Raw genomic sequence first — 18,141 nt, forward strand, 5'->3', positions numbered from 1 at the left:
TGGTAAATGACACGGAACTAAAATATTCCATTTATGGTAAAGTATGGTCAAGTGGGTATATATGTATATATTTGCATATATCTGTGTTGAATTTCTCAACTTCTGTATAGCACTGAAGAAAAACATTTTTACTTTTCCCAATACTCCTAATTAAGAAAGCATCTATTTATAATATTGGGAATAGTTTTCCATTAAAATTTTAGTGTTTTGTTCTCAAGTGTGTCTTATGAGACAAAAGATTTGTCCTTTATTTTACAAATACAAATATGGACAAAATGTTTTACATGTGCTTGCTTAAGCAGTGCATATATTACACCATATACTTTTATTAATCTCTGTGTTGAAAAACACCATTACCAAATTATTTTCCTACATTTTAATTTGAAATTCAAAAGGAAGAGCATTTGATGACATAACTGCTGTTGAATGCACAATAAATTAGAAGAGCCAGACCCCTTCCCTTGGTAAAATCTTGTTCTTGAGAGTAACAAAATGTTTACTTTTATGTTCCCCTGGGATTTAAGACTTGCTTATTTTTCTACATTTTACATTACAATCAGGAACTTCATCTTTTGTAGGTCATGTTCCTAATTAATCCTGCAGTAATACATAATTCTGTAAAAAGTAGTGTGGATTAGTTAAACCAACATTTAAAATATAAAAATGGGAAGGCACCAGTTAGAAAAACATTTGGTCTGGATTTCTGAGCACTGTTGCTTTTTGTGAACCCTCCTCTTCTACATGCCCTTCACCTCTTTTCCTTTGCTCCTTGAAGTAATTTTTCCGTCTGCAGCTGGATTGGGGGGTCGAGTCCCAACCTGCAGAAAGAGCTCAGCATTTCAATTTACTTTTTGTTTTGTTTTTTTCTAACCGCTTCATTTTGCCCCTTGAATAATACTTGGCCATAGACATATTTGCTTTCTTACTCCATATTGATATTTCTTAATCCTTTTTTTAACTTTCTCCTTTTAGTCTTTACAAATCTTTTCATTCTTTGCCACAAATGACCCTGCTGGATCCCACTCTCACCAAACAAATGCAGACATATTACTTTTTTTCTTTGCCTGGTGGAATATTAAAGAACTAACTCTAGCCAATTAGGTAGAATTTTAATACATCACCAGTCAACTGAGGATATGGTATGAAGCTTATTTGTAAAGGGCTCACGTTAGAAGTTTTCTAAAGCAGTCTAGTAGTCAGCATGTAGATTTTATTATGGTTCCAGGATATTTCCAGTATAAAGTTTGCATGTATCTTAAATAGGCTGACTTCATCATGGATGAAATAAGATAAAATTTAGCTTAGAGGAATTAGGAGAAACACCAATTTGATAAAATCTTTTTTTAATTGCAAAAAAATTCAGGTAGAGAATGTTGGTGTTAATTCTCAGTTTGAGTTACATAATAATCTCATCTTTAAATATGGATGGCATGGTCATGGAAAACTTGGAAAACTTATTTGTCAAAAGGAAATGGAATAGGAGTGATAATAATTTAATTACAGTTATGTAAATACCAGTAAAATGTACTTATTTTAAACTTTAATGAATAGTTTAAGTATTTGACAATCAAAAGCAACTTGGTAAAATATATGTCTCTAAGGGTTGTGAGTGAATCATAAATTTCTTCACAAAGGGAATTTGCAAATCTTTTTTTATAATTGTTAGAATGTCCTATTTCAGAATTAGTTTTAAAGGTGTTTTTTTCATTAAGTTAGCCTTGTACGTAGGTTTTATAGGCCCTTGCCAGTTCTTCTCAGTTACTAGAGATTAAAGCAGAGATTAATATTTAAAAATTTTATAAAACTAAGAGTTCCATATTTATCTGTTTTTATCAACCCAAATATGGTATCTTTTAGTACTCTAGTTAATGGACTGGAATGAAAAGAAATTAGTACATTTTGGGGAAGGGAAAAAAGCTTTATTGTATTCCTGTGTTTATTTTTTTAAGTATTATAAGATTGAAAGATCTGTAATCAAATAAGGTCATAGTAGTTACAACAGTCCATGGTTAGAAATTCATAGGGATCATTTTGTGGTGCTCAGGAATAAATCCACCAAGTATTTGTTGTTTGTGTACTGTGTTTAAAACAATCTTTTGAGTGTTCTCTGAAATCTGGAGATTCATAAGAATAATGCAATCATACTCTTAGGGTTTATTTCTTAGTTGTGGAGACACATACAAAAACAACAATATAAGACAGAGTGCGCCAAATACTAAATAAGTAGTACAGAGGAAGGAAAGACCAAGACCAGCTATATTTTTTCTGCTGTTTAAATTGGAAATGTTAATTAGTAAGATTGCATGTCAGTGATGCTATTGATAGCCAATAATTAGACCTAAATTTCTACCTTTCCTTTTGCTATGTTGTAAAATAGTTTCTACCTTTTCTCAAACTGGTAGTTTTGATAGATAATTGGTACTTTGAAAAATATTAGTTCCTGTCAATTATTAGTTAGGTAAAGTACAACCCACCAGGAATAGTTTTCCTACCAACTTCTGCAAAAATGACATGCTTTTTTGTTGAAGGATTCTGAAAACAGGAATTGAAGGGACATAACATTTATGACTAGTTTTTGATGTTCAAAACTTGACGGCCAGATAGATTTTCACTTGTTTCCTTGGTTTCTCTTATTCTGGAATTGATTTCCATGCATTGCCTGATATTTTAAAAACCTTTTTGTGTATTTGGATATGTTGAGGATTACTGTATTCTCAAATGTGTTCATATTAAAATACATCTAACTGTCATATAGCATCTTTTTTACTTTAAGTGAAAACAAAAAAGGATAGAAAAATTTGTTGAGTACTTATTGTATAAAATTCTTAATGTCTTCCAAATCAGAAGGGACCTAGTACTTGAACTACTTAAACATTTTATTCGTCAGAATTTTCCCCCTTGTGAAATTTGGTCATTTTTGTAAGGTTTGTGGATAACTTTAGATAGATTTTGAGGAAGAGTAACAGACTTACTATGTATATATGGAAGATACAACCATATTTGATTATATTAGTTCCCAAGATCATCCCTTGATTTATGTTGATTGTACAGAGATTCTACTCCAAAGAAGTTATTAAATGAATACTTTCATAGTTATGACTTAAAAAAATAATGCAAGTAAGCATCGACAAGTCAACATTATGTAGACTTGGTTTTTTTCATGTGTTCTGTACATTCCTCTGCTCTACTTAGAGTGTATACTTTTCTTTGGCTCTAAAAGAAGCCTGAAATGTGAATGTTCCAGGTAGTGATGGGTAATAGAACATTCTGTGGTGGTGAAAATATCTAATTCACACTGTCCAGTGTGGTGGGCACTTGTTACTAGCTGCTCTGTGGTAGCTTTTAGCTATGGTAGCCGCTAGCTACTTTATGTGGCTGTTGAGCACTTGCAATGTGCTTAGTGGGACTGAGGAACTAAAATTTGAGTTGAGGTGGTCACATGTGGTTACCATATCAGACAGTGTAATTCCAGAGTGGATTCTATTGCTATAACCACAGGCTTAAGCAACATAAGCAATATTTTCTACTTAGTCTTTTATTACATGGTTACTTCAAATTACAACTCTTTTCATAGCCTGTGCAGATGAGTTTGTTTTATAGGCATCAGAGAAACCAATGCATTGAATTCAAAACATTATAAAGAAGTTGATACTCAAGAAAATGATAAAGTAACTGAATGAGGCCATCTTAAGCAGCATTTTCTTTTTTTTTTTCCTAAAAGGTCTAATTTAATAACAGAATGCAGAGTTACTTTGAGTATCATGTAGAGAACGACATATAATAATTATACTGAAAATATTTCTATGAGTTTCATCACTTTAAATTTGAGTTTTATACTAAGAACATTAAAATTCATAGTATTTTAAAATAAACATCTAAAATATAAAATGAGTTAAGAATATAATACTTTCTTAATTATAGATTTTTAGATATTTAGATGATTTTTTATAAATTTAATAAATGACAAACTTCTAATAAAATACCAAGTATTTTAAAAATCTGTAAGATTTAAAAAAGACTGTAATATCCCTTGAGAAATTACTGATTTCCAAATTACTTTTAAGATTTTCTAAAACGATGGGTCCTTGTTAATGAAAATGAAATGGATTGGAGAAGGCAGTAACATGTATATAGAGCCTGTGGCCTTCTTTAAAAAATATGTAGGCGTTTCATAGAAAAATACTTTATAAATTAATCACACTTCCAGCATCCCAGCATCATTTGTATTTCACTTGGTTGAGTTGGTGTTTGTTACTCTGTTTCTCTTACATTAGTTTGTGATTTTCTTTTGATTCAAAATTGTCACCTTGATTGCATTTGATAAATATTCTTTGGTTTTCAAGTGCATAAAAACTTTGTTTTATTGTGAATTTGAGATGCCGGAATGTTTGAAAGCACAATTCTAGAATTATTATAAAGGTTATAAAATAAAAGTGCATATTTAAACTGAACAAGAGGGTTTATCTGTTGGGGACGAGCTGCAACCCACATATGTTTAATGTGCTTGTGTTTCTTTGCTGCTTTCTTTGTCCTTGTACTAGAATTTTGTTGGCTTGCAGTGGGAAAAAGTTACAGGTTGATTAGCTTAGATATACATTAAATGTTTGCTGTGTTCATCACTATGTTCTAAGGACCAGAAGATTTAAGACAGCATTATAATCTGTATATTTTACAAAGTTTGTTAGCTCTTTCTTAGGTTACACTGAAAAAATCAGGTTACATTTCGAAATCAGTTTTCTATGTTGACTTCATTCTAGCTATTGTTTTTTCTTTTCTTCCCTGTAATGTCTCCCCAATCCATCTTTTTTCCTAGCCTTCAAGATGGTCAGCAAGGCCAGCAGTCCACAGCCCAGGTCAAAGTCCAGTCCCGCCCCCCTTCCCAGGCTGCAGTGCTCAGTGCTAGTGCGTCCTTGCTGGTGAGAAATGGGAGTATCCACTTAGAAGCCTCACATGACAATGCATCTGCTGTAGGCGGCAGCAGTTTGCACGATGAACTTGGTATGCAGGCCTTATGTAATCTTGGTGGTAACAAAACTATAACGCAGCAGATAATGGGTAACAATGATTGCTCTTCTTTTGTGAGATAGCTTCATTTGGAACTATGCATAAGAACACTTTTTATAGGATATGTCCAGTGTGTGAGGAAAATTTGACTTGCTTTCCCATTTTCTGTTTTTCTCTCAACATTTATTCTGCATTTTTTTTAGCATGTCTATTACTGATAGGTAGTTAAAAGTATTAATAAATGTTCATGCTTTAGCGTTCTCTTATAATGATTCAGGCAATTCTGTTATTCCTTGGCACTTATACCATGAGGGGAAATGTTGATGTTTTAAAAGTTATTTTGATTAAATCTTAATTTCTTTGAATTCACTGAATGTGCTTCATGAAAAGCATAAATACTTTCTAATGGTGTATTACTACAGAATCTTTCTTTTGGGTATTCTATATTTCACTTCAATGTCTGTCACCTGAAATAGACTTACTATAATCCTAAATGCAGTACTGTGAGGGTGCCATGGCTCTACACTAATATCAATAACTTCATCAAATTTTTTCTTTTTCCTTTTAATACATCTATAAATATAAGTTATTAATATCCACTCAAATACCTGTTTTGTACCTTAAAGACAGTATTTATTACTGCTTTGGTCTTCTGTTTCTCTGTATAATCCATCTTTCTTGTGTTCAGAATGCAGATTCATAACAATTTAAGTTAATACAATGAAGAAAATTTTATTAAAAAACACACAGTTGAAAGCATTACATTTGCTCACCGTGATTTTGTTAATCCATGTTTATAACTGTTTCATTTATAAAGATGATAATCCACTTGACACTTTGGCTAGAAGGATGTGTGGTGTAAGGTTCCCAGTTTCATGTGCTATATGTTGACTCTTCCCATTTTGTAAAAATCCTTATTAGTTCCAGAGAGTTAACAAGTATTAAATATGCATATTGATGACAATAATTATCTTTAGCAAATCTTAGAGAAACTTGAAAATGGTCACTAAGATATTTATAACATTAGCATATATAGTGATTTCAAAATAAAAGGAGAAGACAATAAAACATTTAAATTTTAGAGTGCTTTTGTGTTTGCGTTTGTAATTTGAAAAAGCAAGGGAGTTTATTAGGAGGGTCTTCAGTTTAGTTACTTGCTTTGAGTTAAAATATTGATACTTTTTTTAGTTGCAAATATATTCAATTAATGTCTTTCTATCACTATTTCTCTCATAACCCCCAAAGTCTTTTTGTCAGTTTGTGCATATAAAATTACAGTGACCATCACCATTGCCCATTGGGTCTGTGGTAGCAGATTTGCTAAAATAAAATTATGGCTTAATTTTTATCTGTTTTGGATTTTTAGACTTCTGTCAAATGGAGCATAAAATGATGCAGTAGATGATTTTCCTCTATAAAAACCTAATTTACTTAAAAAACTTGCTAAGAGAACCTTCATTGTAAAATCCCATCTTCAATCCACTTGCAGATTATTGAAAATATGTACATATGAACTCTCTACACAGTTCTGAAGATGAAGTCTGGAGGTGACTTTAGCATCTGTGGGTGAATATTCAGGATGTTGTCTTGAAATACCAATTTTTTTCTTACCTGCCTTCTGGTAGCTAGTTATTGACCTGTGGTAGCTGGATGCTGCCAAATTGAATGTATTGTGATAATGAGCAACCGTGGACAGTGTATACCTGTACCATATCAAATGAAGTTGGCCAAAAAAGATCCTGAAAATGGGCTGCAGTTGAACTTAAAGGAATTGTAGAGACACTGATTTTTATAATTTTATAATATATTCCACTAGAATATTTTTGTTGCATGGTTTAATTTCTACATGATTATAATTAACAGTGGTAAGATAATTTTGGGTAAATGAATTTGGGTACTCAGATGTTAAAGTTAGTCATAATATTGGGGCGCCTGGGTGGCTCAGTTGGTTAAGCGTCTGCCTTCTGCTCAGGTCATGTTCCCGGAGTCCCGGCATTGAGCCCCGCATCAGGCTCCCTGCTCAGTGGGGAGTCTGCTTCGCCTTCTGCCCCTCACCCCGCTCATGCTCTCTCTCGCTCATTCTCTTTCTCAAGTAAATAAATAAAATCTTAATAAAGTTAGTCATGATATTCCCTAAAAGTATGGAATATTTAGAAAGAATTGTTTCTAAATTTAGCTTCTTCAGATGAAAATTTTTTAAATGTACAAATCTATACATGTGAAAATGTATATATATATACATAATACATTTATATAAAATACTCAAACATATATATATACACATTCATACATATGTATGTTTGAGTGTATATAAATGTTTGCATCTGTACACATATATAGATTATAATTGGTTGTTTAAGCAGAGGTATAACTTTTTTGGATTAAAGGAAACTTGCAACCAGGCACTGTTTAATTCTAAGCCAGAGTAGTTTTCTTAACTGTTTTCTACATCTTTACTTTGTGGTGTCATACTAGATAACCACATCCATTTCCTATATTAAACCCTGAGAAACCTTATTTCTCTGTTGAATTTTAACTAGCATTTCAAGGGTACCAGGTAACATTAGACATGGTAGAAAAATTCACTGAAGATGCTGTTTTATGGATTTTATTAGTAGCTTTTTCAGCTGAAGAAAATATTTTCATCATACATACTCAGCAGGCATAATTGTTAATCATAATTAATTTTAAAAAACTGAATTATAAGTATATAAGTTAGAACCTGGTTGGAAAAATTTGGGTGATTTTCTTATTTATAGACTTCACTTCCATGCAAAAAAAAAAAAAAAGGTTCAAATGATGTAAGTGATAAGTTTTGAAGTTAACATCTTTAAAAAGGCAGTTACTATCTAAGAATTTCTCAAGTCTTTCAGTGTAACATATTTTTTTTTTAACCACATCTTAAAGGTTAATTTCCTTTTCAACAGTCTTTTAGTGGACTCATTTGTTTGCAGTTGATTTCCTACTATATTCTGAATTAAATCGCAGTTATACTTAATAAAACAAGCTGTGCTTAGGTGCCCAGATGAGTCACACGGGAGACTGAATCCAGGTAGCCTTAAAGTTCTATCTTAGATATATTAGGCTTTTTCTATAAAACTTGGCAATCACTTCTCAGTTTTTATGTTAATCTCAGCTTCCTCTTGTAAATTAAGACTAATAAATTGATGTAATGCCTGTATAGTTGATAATTAAACTCTTAGTATGTAGCTCATCTCAGAGGAAATGTTCTAGATAAGGTCTGGTAAAGCAGGAAAACTTACGTGTGTTTTTCTTCGTGTATGAAATTAGTGGTGGTCAGTGGTGAGGAAAGGCTTTGAAAAAGTATATATAAAATTACATAAAATTTTCATGTGAAAGATAAACTGTATAGACAAGAAATGAGGACAAGTTTATATCTGTTTAAAATATAAAATATGTAAATATCATAGATGGTATTCCTCTGATGAATTTAAGACTTTCTTAATTTCATTAATGCATTAGAGGTTTAAAAAGTGATGTGTGAATTGATTTTTTTCTAAGGTTTTCTTTTGTTTCATTGCTATGCAAGGATTGACAAAGAAGGTATTCTTTGAGATAATCTGCTTTACTACAGAACTTATTAACTCGAAAATGTGGTCAGCTCTAGAAAAAGTCTTAAATCGGGCAGTACCCTATTGCCCTTTTTATTAAGCGGTTTATAACAGCTATGCATTATTAAGCAGAAATATGATTTGGAGGCTTTTAAATTTTTTACTTTAAGGAGCAGGGGCTTAGATACTTTCAGATTTTTATTAGAGTTAGTCTTGGTGTTTAAAAAGGTTATATATATTATGTACTATTCTTAGCATTTTGTGCTACATTATAGGCACTTCCTTGTTACTATAAATACAGAGTTAAGAGGGTATAAGGAATCTGAGTCTATACTTCAGTGCCCTATGTTATGGCAGATCATTTTTATTCATCTAAACAAAGAGTTAGATTCTTTTTGCAGCAACTTTGATCTTGTCCTTTATTCTTTATTGTTATTTTTGAATACATAAAAATACTGAATTCTATTTTATTTGGGGTGGAGTGCAACACAAAGTATATACAAATGAAAGTAAATGTTTATTTCTATTGAAGCAGTAAACATCCTTTGTTATAGCTAAAAGGAAATATTAATGGGTTTGGGGATATATTCTTTTGATAAAATTAGGATGTGATTTTCTCATTCTTATAACAAATACAAGTTTAGAAATACTCAAAAATATAATGAAAAGTAAATCATCTGTAATTTCATCACTTAGAGATATTCACTATTGAAATTTTATGAATTTTCCTTCCTGTCTTTTTTAATGCATACATTTATGTACTTTTCTGAAACGGAATTGGGATCATCATGTTTGACTTTTGTGCTACCATATGAGCTTTTGTATCTTGCTTTTTTCACTTAGCACGTGTGTTATTTACTCATGTTATTAATTGTTCTTTACCTTGTTTGTAGGTGATGGCATATTATTTTATCTCTTAAATCTCCATGAAAGGCAGTATAGCATAATAGACTCTAGAGTCAGACTTCATGGCTTCTAGTCCACGCTCTGCTACTTACTAGCTGTGTTACCTTGGTCAAGTTATTTTCTCTCCCTGTTTATCAGTTTCCTCATTTATCAAAGGCTCAGTAATAATAATACTTACAGGTTTATAGTGAGGATTATTATATCTATTAAAATATGCAAAGCAATTAGAATAATTGGCTGGCAATAATATGTCAATTACGTAAATAATAATTGCTATTAATGTTAATAATCATTGTTATTAACATTATTTAATCATAATTTATTTAACCAGTTAACCCCATTGTTAGTCTTCAAGATGATTCCTGATATTTCCTATTGTAGTAAACACTCTGCTGAACATCCTTTACATAAACCTTTCAGTACAGCTGTGGTTATTTCCTTAGGATAAATATTTTGAAGGGAATCATCCAGGGGAATAAACATTTTTGGGGCTTTGACATATACTGTCAATTGCTTTATGGAAGCTTGTCCCAGTTTACACTATATCTGGCAGGATTTGATAGTGTATGTTTTATCTCCCCAAATATTATAAATGAAACATAAACCTAGATAAACTATCTGCTCTAACCTTATCCCCTGGACAATGCTCAGAAGTTTATCGCTGTTACTGTGGAAAGACTTCTAGTATATTATTTTTAAAATTTTTGGATGCCTGAACTGCTCTGGAATTTTGCACAAGGTAACAGGGACTGGTTGAGATATCCAATTTGTTTCTTGTTTGTCTCTGTTGTAAAGAATTCACTGAAGTACTAGACTAGATTATCACTTTCTAACATTAACATTTTTAAGATCCTAAGTTAAATTTGGTTAATTTAAGCATTAACTGAAATACAGGTTGGATTCTTCATTGGAGGATCCCCCCCCCCCCGCCCCACCCCAGCTCCTCACCAATCAGTGACCGAAATAAAAGAGAAGTTTACATGTCTCTCAAACAGTTTAATGGGAACTGTCCCCAGCAGATGGGTTGGTTCCGGTTTCTTCCACATGTGGCTTCCCTGCTGGTCCATGGTGACTACTCCAGTTGTTGACATTTATCTGAAAAACAGGAAGAGAAGCGTTGCTAAAAAATGTAAGGACAGTTAGCCCATATCTTTCACATTGTGACTTGAGACATGTGCCTGTCACTTTCTCTCACCTCCTGTGGGTCCATACGTAGTCACATGGCAACTTCGAGCTGCAGGAGAGGCTAGCTAGGAAATGTCTCTAATTAGGTGGACACAGGCCCAGCTGAGATTCAGTGAGAGGAATGTCATATTATGGAAAGGAAAAGGAAGGGATGAATACTGGAGGTCAGTCATCAGTCTTTGCCACAATAAGCACTTCCAATCAGTAAGATAAAGATTAATAACTAGAAAAGTTGAGAGTTTAAAAAAATACAGGTGGTTTGCAATCATAGGCAAACAGTTCAGCTTTACTCATAAGTTTTTAAATTGCAAATTAAAAACAAGGTTGAGATCTTTTTCATCTTTGAATGTGTAGTATGTCTATTATTGGAAAGGGTCTGAAGATTGAACGCTTTTAGAGGGCAGTTTAGAACTACAGACCAAAAATGTTGATGGCTTTTAGTCTACAGATTTTACAAACTGGCAAAGATATATGTACATGGATATTCATTGTAGCATTGTTAGTAATTTTGGAAAAATTGTTTGTAATTTTGAAAAACTATCTAAATGTCTGTTGTTAGAGAACCCCTAAAAGAAACGATAGTACATAAACATAGTATCATATTTAGAACTTGATGCATCTTTATTATTGACATGAAAAGTTAAGCTAGTTAGTAAGCAAAAGAAGTAAATTTTAGAAAATGTGTGTGAGGAGAGGGATCTAATTGTCTTAGGACAAATGTACATAAAAATTATTCAGGAGAACACAGTGGCTGTCTCTGGGGAGTGGGGAACTTTTCTTCATTTTATATACTACTTTTGAATCTGATGACGCATGGTATTTTTAAAAATGAAATGTAAAAACAACAAATATCACTCTCTCCAAAATCTTGATTTGTATTTTGTAGTAATTCCACTGACTACGTGCTGTCTCATACTCATCCATCTACTGAGACTCTTACCTGACGAGTCATTTTTTCTTCTTTGTTTTTAAATCAGTTTTATTGATCTATAATTTAGGTATGATAAATTGCATCCATTTAACATGTACAATTGGATGAGTTGTAATAGATGTGCACACCTTTGAAATACTACAATGGAGATACAGAACATTTCCATCATCTTCAAAAGATTTATTGTTGCCTCCATTGCAGTCCGTCCTTCCTCCGCCCCCACCACAGGCAGCCACTGCGTACTTTATGTCATTATGGTTTTCTCTCTTCTAGGAGTTCATTTAAATGCAGTCATAATATGGCCTTTTGCACCTAATGTGATGCTTTTGAGTTCATCGTTTCGCGTGGGTTAGTTTATTCTTTTTTTGTGCTATTATTTCATTGTATAATATATGTATATTGTGTAGCCATTCATCTGATAGATGTTTGTGTTGTTTCCAGGCCATCGTTAATAAAACTTAACTGTTTTCAAAAGTGGTTTTACATTCTCACCAGCAGTGTATGCGAATTGTGCTTGTTCCCATTCTTGTCCCAGTTTGTTACTGTTGGCCTTTAAAATTTTGGCCCCAATGGTTGTATCTTACTGTGGCTTAAATTTGCATTTCTCTTGTGAGTAAGGATGATGGGCATCTTTTGATGTGTTAATTGGTTATGCATATGTCTTCTTTTGTGAAGTGTGTCCAGATCTTTTGCTCACTTTTAAAATTGGGTTATTATTGAGGTGTCAGGTTTTTTTTTATATTTTAGATATAATTTGTCAGATACAAATTACAAATATTTTCTCCAATTCTGTGTCTTGCCTTTTTGTTTACCTGATCATTTATAATGTTGTCAGTATCGTTGTCATGTTGTAGATTTTACCAAGATAAGGAAGACATCCCTTTGAAAGAAAATGTGAGCAGATGATGAAATCATAGCAGAATATGAACTTGTACATTCACTTTTGGAAGGTTCACCTGATCCTGGGGATTAGGTAGTGAGAGTGGAGACTTAATGAATTAAGGCATGTGGTGTTGAGTCAGAACTAGAGGACAATGGCCATGTCAGTAAAATATATCCGCAAATCTATTTTACTGTTGCCAAGCAGTAGAGACCTCTGTCTTTCCTTACCAGTCCTCAAAGGCTCTTTCTTCTCATACCTGCTCTTTTCCTTATTGTTCTCCTGTTTGAAAAACCTAGCACGGTGTTGAACATCCCAGGAAGAAGGACTGGTTCTCACTATTGAAACTTTTAATTACAAGTAGCATAGTGACTTGATTATCATGGTAGTACAATAGTTAAAAAGGTTTTAGAAGCCTAAGGCTTTTGGTCTAGGACAGGGGTTGGCAAACTATGGCCCGTGGGGTAAATCCTTTCAGCTTGATGCTTATTTTTTAAATGAAATAAAATAAATATATGTTATATGTTTTCTGTGGCTGCTTTCATGCTGCAATAGCAGTCTTGAATTGTTGTATCTGACCATCTGTCCTGCACAGCCTATAGTATTTATTTTCTGACCTTCTATAGAAAAAGTTTGCTGACCCCTGGTCTGGAGAAACAAGCCCATTAACCCATAAGCAGAAATAAAATGAGTCCTTTCTGTCAGGGTGAAAACTCATGTTTCCTCAGAGACTCATAGGTACCGTTCATGATGATAAGGGTGGCGCTATCCAAGAAACTGGGACTAGTCTTAAAGGTCTTGTCTCTTTTTTTTTTTTTAAGATTTTTATTTATTTGCGAGAGAGAGAATGAGAGACAGAGAGCATGAGAGGGAGGAGGGTCAGAGGGAGGAGCAGACTCCCCGCTGAGCAGGGAGCCCGACGCGGGACTCGATCCCGGGACTCCAGGATCATGACCTGAGCCGAAGGCAGTCGCTTAACCAACTGAGCCACCCAGGCGCCCTAAAGGTCTTGTCTCTTAAAAGTATAATAATATATTCATTGAAGTAACATTGTGAACACAATACTCCTCACATCAGAAATAAGCACTTTTTGTAGAGTACTTAAGTTAGTCATGTAGATGTATGTGGTCCTCCAGTAGCCTTCTAGTATATGTGCTGCTGAAGCAAGCACATCCTCCAATAGCCTTCTAAAAAGCACTTTATAAAAAAGCTGCCTCCCTTGTATCTGGCTTTCCTCTTGTAGCCCCTGCCTGCCCTAAGAGTTAGTACTAGAAAAGAAAGAACTCATTTAACGGTGTACCAGGATTAGGCTTAGAGGATGCAGAATTAACGGAGGTGGGAAGGGGGTCCAAAGAATGAAATCAAGAAATTTAAGAGGCCTCCTTTGTTGTTGGAACTGAGAGGATTAGAAAAATCCTACAGATGATCTTAGTAACTACCTCTTTCCAAGGTACATAAGTAAAATGAGTAACATCAAGAATGCATTAGGGTTTCCAAGCTGAGTGAACAGTCTTTATACAGTTTGTGCCATGTAGCAAGGAATTTTATTGAAAGGATGAGTTAGAGGATCCCATTGATTTCTCATGTCTTTTATCAGTGTCTTGCCAGTGTTTATTTTGAGTTTGTCTGCTGCACCATTCATGGCTTCAGGGAAATGTCTCAAGTGTCCTTTTCTTTAATTCAGTATCTTAATTTTACTCATCTTCCTGTTGTTCATCACTTATTTATTGACTTACAGTTATTCGAAATTCTCCTACCTAAAAAAATGGTTTTGTGTAATGAAATGTAATTTTTTTAGGCAATGGCAATCTATCGAACATTCAAAACTGAGAAATACCAGTACCTTTTTTTTTCTTTATCTCTAGAGATGCTATCTTGTGGCCAATACTATTAAGCCTGAAATTTCAGCCTCCAGTCTTATTTATTTTGTCAGAAAGTAACTGTTTCCTTTTAAAATCATGACAGAGCCATTCTGTTAGATATAATTAATTATGACCTGGGAGTTGGATATGATGAGATGACTTAGTTTTTAATAATAATTCATGTGAGGACACATTTCATTGATATTCTCCTTCTCAATTTATATTAATTAGAAAAAATCAATACTTAGTCTTTTCCTTAATACAGAGTAAAAACAGGATTATTAATTAAAGGCACATTTTATTTTGGACCTAAAGGATAACTACATTATGGTTTTAATCTTAAATGAGATATATGTAAAATTGTTACATATGCTAAGGATATTTGTACAAATTTAGGATATTCTTAATCTTTATAAACTAATGGTAATATATGCTTCTTTATGTTTGGTTATTTTTGAAGATGCTTTTAGTAGATTATTTTACCTTAAAATATTACTGAGTTCTTCACTGAAACCTTAAACTAAACACTTTTTAGTGTAATTTTTCCTGAGTTGTTTATCCTCTGAATAAAATTTGTTTCTTTTGAAGTGATACTAGTTGCCAAGTCCAAAGATGTAAGGGGAGACATAGAATCTGTTCTTTTGGTGGACTTATGTTAGGAAAACCGCATGAAGCCTTAATACAGTGTTAGCTTGTTCTGACCTGAGCATCTTCTTAAATTTAGTATGTAGACACAAGCTTCTTAGGAAAAAAAAAAAAAGGAAAAAAAAAAAAGCACTGTTGATGAAGTCATTGCACATTTGTTAAAATTATAGCCTCCTTTTTCATAAATGTATTTTATGCGTCGTTTAAATTTTTAAATTTACAACTTGTTAGTCATTGGTTTGTAAAGAAGCATTCAGAGTTCTAGATTTATATAGTGATAAAACTACTCAGTTTTTCCAGCTTTCTTTGTCTAAGGAGCTTTTTGGAGGGCATGCTTTATTTTTATGTTTCTATTTATTTAAAATGCAACCATGTTTCATAGGAGACATCTATACATAGAAGATAATACAGTTGTATAATGACTTAATGTTCTTTTACTGTTCCATTTGAATATTAGAAAGAATAATTTCTTTAGTCAATTTCAGTTGCATATAAATATTTATCATATTCAGTATTCTCCAAACAGGACTTTTATTATTAAAAATCTGATACAATGCTTAATTACTCAGAATATATTCCAATAATTTAAATTCTGTTGAATATAATATTAAGTTATTTCTAAAAATACACATTAGGTAATATAAACACCTATTTTTATCTATTCAGATCTTACTGGATTTCACACATAGTAGCCAACCCCTGCCAGCTCTCTGTGACTCTGTGATTTAGTCATTTACATGGATTTATAATTATTCTGCATTTATGCAATCTGATTTTGATCAGATGTTTCTTTTTTCTATTAATGTAAGCTAATTGTAGCACAGCCGATTTTTCATTTTCCATTGTAAGAGAGGAAAGAGCACAGCATAAAAAATTATAATTTAAAAATAATTTTGAAATCTCAATCAGGCGTATTTTTGTTTAATTTTTTTCTTCACTAAAAATTTTTGCAACCACCTATCACTTCAAAAGTTTTTCAGTAATACACCTAACAAGAAGCCAAGTGGACAGCTTTTATTATTTCATTTTAGTTCCTGAATCTGGTTTGTGTTAGAGGTGCTAAGAGTGAATGATTCATGACTAAAAGATGAGGGTGGCATGTGGGGGTGGTAAAAAGCAAAGTTTTAGATAATCCACATGCTGAATAATCCTTGAAAAACAGCACATGAAGAAAACATTTCACAGAATGCTTTTTATATTATTTGTCGCAGGAGTATATTATTCTGACCAAAAAAAATGCTACTACAGAAAACATCATAATAAAATATTTGCGTATTCTGTCTGACCCATAGAAAGTACTCAAATAATCTTATTTAATACTTTTAAGATTCTAATCCTTTTAAAGAATGAAGTGATTATTGAAATGTTCTGCAATCCCTTAGTTACAGTATTAGTATATTATGGGGTCTGTTATTGTTATTTTTCAAAGATTTCATTTAAATAAAAGTCTTTATTGTATACTGTGTTTGCATTATAGTCATCTAAGAGAGATCTTTTAGCCCTACCATGTAGTTGAAATTGCCCTTAAGATTCGTCATATTTATAACATCAGTAAAAAATAATCAAAAGCAGCCTGGAGTAGTCTCCAGTGGTTGCAGTTAAATACCTCATCTCGTTGCCTTACTGGAAACTTATATATTAATTTCTTTATGCTCCTTACCACTGATAGGGCTACCATGGGTTGTCACGGTGAAGAATGCATTTCACACAGTCTCCAGATTTTTAAAATTTCACTATCAGAAACCATTTTATCTTATAGAGTTCATTTTAAGAGTTTTTTAAGCTTATATTCCTTTGCAACCAATGTTAATTTCTAAACCTTTTATCGGTTTTGTAGAGATACTTAGTTACAGCAAATGGTGTTACTAAATTTTTTCATAAAGTTCTTATAGACTCATGCAATTAGTAATGCTCATTAAATATTGTTAATTGTCACCAATGTTATTATAACGTCATTCATAGAACTTCCTTAGATCCATTTTGACACTTCATTTTTTCCTTAAAAAACCAAACATAACGGGTATTAAGGAGGGCACTTGTGATGAACACTGGGTGTTGTATGTAAGTGATGACTCACTAAATTCTGCACCTGAAACTAATACTACACTGTGTTTAAATAAACAAAAAGGGCAAAACTAAAAACACAAAGCAAAAAACCCCAAAACTCTCTGAAGGTAGTCTCAGAAATTTGTTGTCTTGCAGTTTGAGCTGTCTTAACACTTAAGCAGCTTTCCAAATGGCCACTCACCACGTGCAAAATGGTCAGGTGCCTTTTAAACGTTAAATTCATTCATGTGATTGCTTCAATTGAGAATGTCCTGGGAGGAGAAAAGAGGAGACTGGATTGCAAAGCTGACTTAAATCCCTTACTGTTAAAACCTGATTATGTACGTTGACATTTTGCCCCACTGTTCAGCATTCCTTTTCAGTTCACGTCATGCTGAATTACAGGCAGATCATTGTTTTTAAAATATTTGGAAAAAGTCTATAGTACATTTTCTTAAATTGTAACAAGTTTGAAATGTAGTGTTTCCTGATGGAAAAATTCTGAGTATTCTAATGGCTTTTTAAAAAAATCATTTATTTGCTAGGTAAGTTCTCTTCTACGCTTTATGAGACTGGTGGCTGTGATATGTCACTTGTGAATTTTGAACCAGCAGCAAGAAGAGCATCCAATATCTGGTATGTGTGAAGTCATATTAGGAGAATGTATGTACTTGCATATATTTGCCATGTTTAAAGCTTTTAGTCCTTGAGATGGAAAAGTTATTTTGAAAACATTTGTTCATATTGGCTTAAATAATTTGTCACTGTGCATTTGTCTCCAAAGATTTAAGGTAGAATTTATTGTTCTGGAAGAAAGAAAGCATTATTCTTAAAACAAAAGCTGTTCTGTATTTTAAATATTAAGTAAAAATTCCCTGTAGATCTTATAATGGGGGGGTGGTTTCCCACAATTTCAAATTTAACTATAGATTTTGTGCTACACACGTGCACATGTGCGCGTGTTGCAAGATCAATAAAAAGCATATTTAAAAAAGGCTTATTAGAAAAATACACAACTAAGTTCAAACCCATCAGTTCTCTTTGTGTAATTTAAAAATTTTATTTCTACATAAGGGTTTTGGTCAAGTATCTTTTTACATGATCATCTTT

General features: G+C 32.7%; 1 protein-coding gene across 3 annotated transcripts in view; it reads left to right on the forward strand.

Annotated features, from left to right (window-relative positions):
* PCNX1 (pecanex 1) overlaps positions 1-18,141 on the forward strand; it is a 166,278-nt gene that overhangs the window by 69,350 nt on the left and 78,787 nt on the right. For 2 of the 3 annotated variants that reach the window (XM_036107274.2, XM_036107276.2), the window contains 2 exons: positions 4,814-4,998; positions 17,577-17,667. In XM_036107274.2, the coding sequence (XP_035963167.2) occupies positions 4,814-4,998; positions 17,577-17,667 (276 nt within the window). The remainder of the gene's footprint in view (positions 1-4,813; positions 4,999-17,576; positions 17,668-18,141) is intronic. The other variant, XM_036107280.2, reaches the window with a different exon arrangement.

Source organism: Halichoerus grypus, chromosome 8 (assembly GCF_964656455.1).
Source record: "Halichoerus grypus chromosome 8, mHalGry1.hap1.1, whole genome shotgun sequence".
Lineage (NCBI taxonomy): Eukaryota > Metazoa > Chordata > Mammalia > Carnivora > Phocidae > Halichoerus > Halichoerus grypus.